Below are 9,028 nucleotides of genomic sequence, written 5' to 3'. Positions count from 1 at the left end.
CCCCTCCCCAGGCTCTAAGTGGAGTCAGGAAAAGGGGTGCCACCTCTGCTTTATATTCTGGGACCCCCAGGAGGGGCCCTTCACTTCTCCAAGCCTGTTTCCCGATCCGTGCAAAGGGTCCATAACACACCTGCTCGGGTGCTCAGTGAGGGAGTTACTGGGTAAGAAGTAACTGCCAGGTGGGAAACGACTTCAAAGAGAGGTAGCCCCAAAGAACGGAGGTGGAGACGCCCAGGCGGCAGGAACGCGCACGACCTCCCGCACTGCGCCTGCGCCGGGCCTGGACTAGCGAGCGTCCCCCGTGCAAGTGGCCTTTGGCGCTTCCCGCTGGCCCGGACGGGACTGTTCGCCGTCGGCGCGGACCTAGCTGGGTACACGAGCAACCGCAGTCCCCAGGCCTCGCGCCCCTAGGCTCGCTCACCTGCATCTTGTCTCAAATATCTTAAGTCAGTCCGACCACCGCGCCCGATCCCGCAGGTCTCTTCTGCGCTTGTCTCAAAAATCTTAAGTCAGTCCGACCACCGCGCCTGATCCCGCAGGTCTCTTCTGCGTATGCGCGCAGCTGCCGCCCGGCCTCTTCTCCCAGCTCAGCTGTCGCCCCGCCCACCGGGAGCGAGCTGGGCGGAGCCCGGGAGAAAGCCAGCCTCTGAGTCTGCGCGCGCTCCTCAAGAAACCGGCGCAGAAGCTGTGCGCACAGGCGAGCCGAGAGAGGTCTACTTTCTGGCTGTGCCGCAAGTCACGTGACCCGGGGCCAGCCCTGAGCGCTACCTTATTAAGGCTGGTCTTCGGCTTTGGAGCGGTGGGCTGGGTGGAGCAGACTCCAGCTCTAGGCCTAGATGTGCAAAAGAAGTCTAATCTAAGCCTAGAAGCCAGAAATAGAAATGTTTCAGTAATGCAGTGTTACAATAAAACATGATACAAGGTCACCTGGAGTTAAAACTATCATTTCAGCGTCGGATAAGACAATTCATTTATAAGACATTTATTGAGAGCCTGCTTGGTACCAGGTACTATTTTAGGCTCTACGCATTCAGCAGTGATCACGACAGACAAAACCAGAAAGGCAATCCATATTTGCACAAACGTTTAGCCTTTTATGGGCACACTGGAGGCACTGAGTAAAGATCAGCAGAGTCTGATTGTGAAGTGCAGGTGCTAGGCTCTAGGCTTCTGCCTATGAAAATCCTACGAATTTGAGTTAAAGAATCAGTTTCCCTCCTTGGACATTTGGGCTGGTCTTTGAGATTTTCCTCTGCCCTCCTCCCCCTGGGCAGAACCTAAGCCAGCCGTGGGCAAACTAAGGCCCACGGGCCGAATCCGGCCCCTCAGCAGAGTCTGATTGTGAAGTGCAGGTGCTAGGCTCTAGGCTTCTGCCTATGAAAATCCTACGAATTTGAGTTAAAGAATCAGTTTCCCTCCTTGGACATTTGGGCTGGTCTTTGAGATTTTCCTCTGCCCTCCTCCCCCTGGGCAGAACCTAAGCCAGCCATGGGCAAACTACGGCCCACGGGCCAAATCCGGCCCGTTCGGCTGTTCTATCCTGCCCCCGGAGCCGAAAGAGCGGAAGGTTCTCTTGCTCTCCCCTCCACTCCTTCACCAGCAGCAGTGTTAACATGTATTAGTTCACACAAACACTCCATCCATGCTTTTGTTCCGGCCCTCCCGTCCAGTTTAAGAACCCATTGTGGCCCTCGAGTCAAAAAGTTTGCCCACCCCTGAAAGCCACGGAGGCTCTGATGCCCGAACTGGAGCGAGGGGTGAGGAACTCACTCTTGACTGACTACCCCACCTGGATTCTCCTTACTGACCAGGAGCTGTGTGTGTGTTGGCGGTGAGGCAAGGTAGGGATGGGAGTGATGCGTAAAGTGGTCCCATACCAGGGTGTGGCCACTCCTAAGTAGAAGCTGGGGAATATGGGAGCTGTCATTCATCTGTTGGGCCCATGAGGGCATCTCTACAGAGCTATGGTGGAAAGGGAGGTTTTACTCTTCAATGGTTGCTGAGCTCACTGGGACAGTTAGTTCTTCAACAAGGCAGAGCCGTGGGGGGGATGGATGCAGTCCCTAGTTTCAAAACCATGGATTTCCACTGTTCCAACTAAGTTTCCATAGGTTTTGTTGAATTGATGTTTCTCAACCTGTTGTAAACCTTTTGATCAATCTCTAAAGATTTTGCATGGTAGTCTTTATTAATCTCCACCAGTTTAATGGTTTCCCTGAACACCTCGTGCTACCATTCTGGAGGTCCTACCTGGGGTAATTTGTTACATAGCAAGATAAACTAATACAATAGCCAAGCAAGGTTGTATAACTTAAGACAAACAGCCAGTTACATGGAGAGCAGGGAAGGAATGTCAAGCAGGAGAAACAGAAAGTGTAAAAGTATGGAAGGTGGAGGCAATGAGGAAGAGCTGAGTTAGAGAAGTGGGTCTCAAAATATGGTCCTTGCATCAGCATCATCAGTATCACCTGAGAACTTGCTGACACTGTGAATTCTTGGGCGCCTACTCCAGACCTATTGAATCAGAATCTCTGAGGATAGAGAACTGCAACCTGGGTTTCAGCAAGCCCTACAGGTGTTTCTGGAGCACATTAAAGTTTGAGAACCACTGGAATATGAGTTGTTTCTCATCAGCTATAACAGCTGGGCTCTTAATGTGTCCAAACTCTCAATGGTTCCCCCAGCTTTTTTTTTAAGAAATGAGAGAAGAAGAGCTAGTAAGTGCTTCCTCTTAGTGAATGCTTTAGAGCCTTAGTAGAGAAAACAGTTCCCCAATACCAGTCACATGAAGCTGATCATGCCACAGCAAGCAGATGCTCACCCCACTTCTGCTGGGAATAAGTCACCTCTGACTTTAGTTTGTATTTTATTTAGTTCTAATTGTTTAATGAACCACCCTACAGTTGTCCTGCACATGCTACCTTAGTCTTTGCAGGATTTTGCTCCTGCGTGTGGTTGATGGTCACTTCTGTAGAGGGAAATGTGGACATTAGATTTAGTATGATTTAAGAGGGAATATTTAAACATGGCTAAATCCAGTTAACGGAAAGAGCTAAAACTTGTTTGGGACTGAAAGAGTGAAAATAAGCTTGGATTGAAAAAGAACAAAAGCAGCCCTGCTGTTACCCAGGCTGGGAGGACAGATCCAGATAAAGCCAAATATGAAATTCACAGAGAACAGCCTTTCTCCCAAGGTCTGGGTGCAGCTGTGAAATGCCATAACAATGCCCAATTTGAATGACTACTGGTTTCTTACCAGTGATGCCCCCAGACCTGCTTTATCTCATCCATCTTTTACTAGGGATTCCCAAATGCTAAGCCACCCAAACCCTAGTTAGTCCCCCTTACAAGTCTCCCCTTTTACTGAGAAGCACTTCATGGCTCTTCTGGAGTGCCTCCCTCATGGCATCAGGTCAATAAGTCTGATTCTGTCAGATTTCAGGCTTGTCCATAGTGGTTTTTGTCTGATTAAGCTTAAATAGAAAGAAACTGGTCCTTGATCTGTATTTGGGGGAGAAGGATGATAGTGTTTGTTTGCTTATATTTGACTTGATTACCAGGTCACAGAAAAGAACCCAGAGAACTGGCCACCATGAAATTGTCAATGATTACTTCTTATCACATTTCAAATCAGTCCCTTCTTCTGCCTCTCCGTGATCATTAGATGTTTTTTTGTAAAAGACCCACACAGAGATCTAATATTCTCAGTCATGATCAAGCATGACAACCTTTCATTTAATATAATTACAATCTCTAAAGTTATTAACAATACCAGCATCCTCCACCTAAGGAACTTGCAGTGAGGATGGGGAGAGAACCAGTGGGCAGCCAGAGTGAAGAGATGAAAAGCTCTGTCGATGAGGAGGTCAACAACTCCAAGCCCAGAGTGTCAAACAGATGTCCACAGGCGCTTTGATGCCAACCTGAATGACACAGGACATGTGGTGGAGAGGAGGGCCATGAAGAAATTATGAAATTCCTCAAGGGAAGAGGAAGTGCAGCCAGGATGTCCGTAGATGAGAGCACTGAGGAAGGGTAAGATGACTTAGCCAGAAGAAAGGAGCCATCAAGAAATGAGGAGTTTTAGGGGAGGATGGAGGACAATTGGCCTGGAATAAATAAGGCAGTGAGGAGATTCTCTCTTCAAGGTGTCCTGGAACACCTGGTCTGCTAGACACTGAGCAGCCCCTCCCAACTGCACCCCCTAGCATATCACAGCATTAGCACTTTGCTGAAGGATCCCTTCCTGTACCTCAACGTTGAATTCTGTTAGTGGTGGTTGCCCTCCAAGAACTCTTCCCCTCTTCTTCTAAATCTAAGGCAGCAGACTATGGTGAGACAGGGCCACCCAAGTATGAACTACATCCCAAGTGTTGTCCTGCTGTTGATTTCTCCCCAAGGGAGGGAAGCAATGTTTGCCATTTCCAGGCCCTGAATGGACTTAAAACATTGTGCTGGAGCACAGATTGGGGGCAACCCAGATTTGATAATGTGGGGTATAGTGAAGCAATGATTTTCAAGGTCCTTTCCTTCTGCACAGCTCAAAGGAGAGAGGTGCTCTACTGGCCTGGGTCATTCACATCGGGACTCCAAGTAATACAAGTCCCATTACCAAATATCTGTTTTCTTGCTGAGTGGGAAGGGACCTTATCCCCTGATAAAAAGATACATATTGCAATGCTGTCCATTGCTTAAGTGACAATCAAGGATAAAATTACTCTCCTGTGCCTTTTCTTCCCACAAATGCTCCTCGCTCTTCTTTACCTACTTGAGGTCATGGTGACTTTTCCCCAGGGAATAGTGATAAATGGTAACTCTTCCCTTGGCCACATTTTCTTCTGAGTCTGTGCCACAACCTTCACAGCTAGGTTCAGGATCTGAAGGAGGGACCAAAGCACAAATGAAAATACTATACAAGAAATATGAATTTAGAAGGCATTAGGGGCCGGGTGGAGCCTCTTTCTTGAAGAGACACACCCATCTTTGGCCTGGTCTGATTTTTATTTACTTGAATACACATTTTCCCTTTAGCAATGCATACAGGCATATCAAAGGTAAAGTTTGGTAAACAATGTAAGGATTATCAGGTTAGGAAATTGCCTTGAGCCATTGAGCCCACAACAGGGCAATTTTATGCTGATTTTCAGCCCTGCTGAATATCAAAGTCCATTGGCCTTCCAATGTTTCTTTTTGCATTTTTATGCTAACTGCTGTTTGCTTTAGCCTCCGGGTCTACTGCCCAGCTGCCCAGTGCCCAGCATCCTTGCAGCTGCCATACAGTGAATGTCTCTTCTCCCGGGCTCTGCTTTATTACAGCAATTCCCATACTATGTCCATTTCACCAAGGTCTGGAAGACTAAGTGTTTAAATAAAGTAAGTCCTACTGCCTGTTCCTTCAGGGTTTCTATTGATTGTGACTTAATCTCTTGAAGCAAATTGATGGTTTAATATTAAGCTGAAATACCAAGAGTCAGCAAAGAGATCAGAGAATTGAGCAAAAAATAAAATTGTCCAAAGTGGAATTTTTCCAGCTCTTCAAGGTGGTTTGTTTGGTCCAGGCATATTTGTTCTTTCAGGTAGTGAGATATACAAGATACTAGTAAATACCTTCATAAAAACTAAGAAAACCAGAGTGTCTAAAGACATTGAATTGGAAAAGAACTTGAACCCAAGCAGAGTTGGGGGAGGGTCCCTGCTTAACTTCCCCTAATTCATCCAGATGCCTCTTTAGCTCCCGATCAGGCACTGCCCTGAATTGCTTGGTTGGGGTGAACTCTTGCTTCCCTCTGACATGGCACTGGGTACATCATCTCTACCTCAGGTGGTAGGGCTTGTAGCTTTGTGACTTCATGTGCAGCTCAACAGTGTACCCTTATCCCATTCCACTGCTGCCCCCAGCCGAAGGCTAATGCCCCTGGGAGACAGCTGGTGCTGGTGAAGAGCCACAGATATTGGGGTCAGTTGCCCTGGGGGTTTGAATTGTGACCCTGACATTTAGTGAAAGACCTTGGGCAAGTATTTGATTTCTTTGAGTGTCAGTTTTCTTGCTTCCTAAGGATAATACTTACACTACAGTAGATAGTGACTAGCTATTCACCAAATCTGCCTCTCTTCCTCCAGGCCACACAGCAAGGTGACATTTCCAGCCTCCTTTCCAGTCAGACATGGTCATGAGACTGAGTTCTACTAAAAGGAAAGGCCTGGCCCGTAAAAGCCTTGCTCCTGACAGCATCTTCTCTTTCCCAGTCCGATCAGTGTCTAGAGAGGGTGGGGAGGCTCACTGAGCCCATCCTGGGCAGAGCCTACAATGTAGAAAGGAACTTGGACTCTGAACTGAACAACTAGGAGCACTTGCAGTGGACCATGTGAGAGCTGAATGGATTGACCTGTGGCAAGTGTGTCACTCTTTGGAAATGTGGCCCCTAGGAGCTCCTGCAGCAACCTCCATGGAGCCTCCCCTGGTGGTTCCGGAGCCCATCCTCGCGCTGCTACTCTACGTGCCCATCGGGTCCAGCCTCCTTGTCCTGCACCAGTGCTTTCCAATTCAGCGGTGCACTGCTGGGCAGCGTCGTTCGCGGGTTGGTGGTGCCAAACGTGCGGTGCTGGGGCTGGCCAGCAGGACTGCAGACTCAGGGATCACCATCTCAGGGTCCTCGTTCCCAACTACCTGACACCTTTCAACCACAACATAGTCAACCTGCTCCCCAGCTGTAGCACCTTCCTGGCCATTTTATATCCAGGATGTTGTATAGACTCTTACCCTTGGAGTCCAGAGACTCTAGTCTCTGTGAAGGTGTCACATGCCTACTGGGTCTCAGAACAGCTGTGGTCACTATTCGTGCCTTTCATGGTGTATCAAGTGGCTGCGTCCTGCTCATCGCCAGCTGGGGGAGGGGAATGAGGAGTTCCCTCTGTGTATAACAGCTGTGGCCAAAGAATTGGGCCAGATGGGGACATGACTCACTCTAGCATTCAGAACAGAGTACCTGAAGCGACAAAGACACCCTAGACTGTGGCCCCAGTCAGCCAGGACTGGTTGCGTAGACTTGACCTTCACCAATATACTTGAGGGAGTTGTAGCTTTCATACCTGAAGACATTCTTGAGGGGACCCAGTCCCTTCTCTGGCCTCTGCCCCCAAGACCCTACCACAGTGCCTCACTTGCAAAGTAGGCATTTGGTGGGCGTTTATGATGATTGCACAAGCTCTCTAACATTGCATCACCTTAGTTCCCCATCCTTAGCCTGGGGAGCCCTCAGCCCACAGACATAACATTTGCCAGGTCCTCCTGGGCCCAGCAGGAGAACCTACAGGAGTGCAAGCAGGCACTCTATGAATAGGAGAGAAGGAGATTCAGAGACAAACCCAGGAGACTGACTGGGGGCAGCCTTCACCCAACTCACAACAGGTCTGATGAGTGAGTGGTAGAAAGTGAGAGATGGGACTCCCTAATATCACATTATCTTTTGGGTTTTCACTCAAAAAAAAAAAAAAAGAAAAAAGAAAAGAAAGAAAGAAAGAAAGAAAGAGAAGGAGAAAAGAAATGTGGCTTCTATGCTAGGCACGGAACTTAGGGCTTTGTAGTGGCATTAATCACCCCCATTAATACAAACATCATAAAAATGAAATTCCACATATATAAGCATTCACATTTATATAGCATAGTAATGTAACTTTTAAACATTTAATCTAGCATGTTTTGTTTTGATTTCTAAGAGTTTAAAATTTATAGATATTATCAACTGGGTCACTAAAATTAAGTTTGAATACTCTAAACATAATGTCTAAAATTTAAATTACATTTTAAGAGCCTCTACATAACATTTGTGACAGGTTATGAAGCTTTCAGTCAGTAAAACTTTTGAGATGTATGTAATGAAGAGTTACAGTAAAACATTATCCAATCCCTATGAAAATAAATGTATTCAATGAACAGAATTACTTTAATTAAATCAACATTGTAGGGTAGTTTATAAGGCTATAGATAAAGTTTAAAGCATGGGTTAAAGTAACTCTAAAACTTAAGCCCAAACTACTTGTCATTGCATATCTGATCTATAAAATTAATCTATAAAACGAATCTTTCAACCTTGTAGCAATCTTCTTTTCCTAGAAAGACAACTATTTGGCCTTTATGTAGGCTGAGATTCAGGATTAACATTATTTTAATAATACACCTCAGAAAAAGTATTTTCTTTGTAGAAATGAAAGAAAGGGGAGGCATGATATTCCATTTATCATATCAGAGAGTTATAAGTGGTTGGTTCATAGAAATGTCATTTCTTTATAAGTACTTAGCAAAATATGATAACATGTACTTTATTTATTTTTTTAATATATTTTATTGATTTTTTTACAGAAAGGAAGGGAGAGAGATAGAGAGTCAGAAACATCGATGAGAGAGAAACATCGATCAGCCGCCTCCTGCACATCCCTCACTGGGGATGTGCCCGCAACCCAGGTACATGCCCTTGACCGGAATCGAACCTGGGACCTTTCAGTCCGCAGGCCGACGCTCTATCCACTGAGCCAAACTGGTTTCAGCGATAACATGTACTTTAATCTGATGTGAAAGTTGATGAAATCAACATCATCTCCCACCTCAGGTTTCTGCTTGCTTCCTACTGATTCAGTGGCATGTGTTATAATTTGTCTTCTATAAAGCTTTTGTTTCTTAGTCAATATGAAAATACATAATTTTCCATGCCTGTTCTCTCCTTAAGGAACTTATCCTATCTAATAAAAGAGAAACATGGTAATTGGCGTACGAGATATGCAAATTAACTGCCAGCCAAGATGGCGGCCAGCAGCCAGGCAGCTTGAAACTAACATGAGGCTTGCTTGCTTCAGTGACGGAGGACTCCAACGTTCCCCGCCTGCCATTGCAGGCCTCTGAGCTTGCAGTTTAAGAAACATTAACAAATACAGCCAGACTTGAGTCAGCAGATTCGCAACATTGTATGCAAAGGCCAGAAACTTACTTTCAGCCTAGGAGGCCTAAGAGCTGGAGCCAAGCCTCAAGCTAACG

At 46.4% G+C, this 9,028-nt stretch overlaps 1 protein-coding gene across 1 annotated transcript in view; it reads right to left on the bottom strand.

Annotated features, from left to right (window-relative positions):
* PDCL3 (phosducin like 3) overlaps positions 1-493 on the bottom strand; it is an 11,086-nt gene extending 10,593 nt beyond the window's left edge. Inside the window, exon 1 of the mRNA XM_006761141.2 lies at positions 422-493. Within this exon, the coding sequence (XP_006761204.1) occupies positions 422-427 (6 nt within the window). The 5' untranslated portion in view covers positions 428-493. The remainder of the gene's footprint in view (positions 1-421) is intronic.
* Between the last annotated feature and the right edge of the window lie 8,535 nt (positions 494-9,028).

Source organism: Myotis davidii, unplaced genomic scaffold, assembly GCF_000327345.1.
Source record: "Myotis davidii unplaced genomic scaffold, ASM32734v1 scaffold758, whole genome shotgun sequence".
Classification (NCBI taxonomy): Eukaryota; Metazoa; Chordata; class Mammalia; order Chiroptera; family Vespertilionidae; genus Myotis; species Myotis davidii.
The sequence above is the reverse complement of the archived record's forward strand: the minus strand, read 5'-3'. Positions and strand labels throughout refer to the sequence as shown.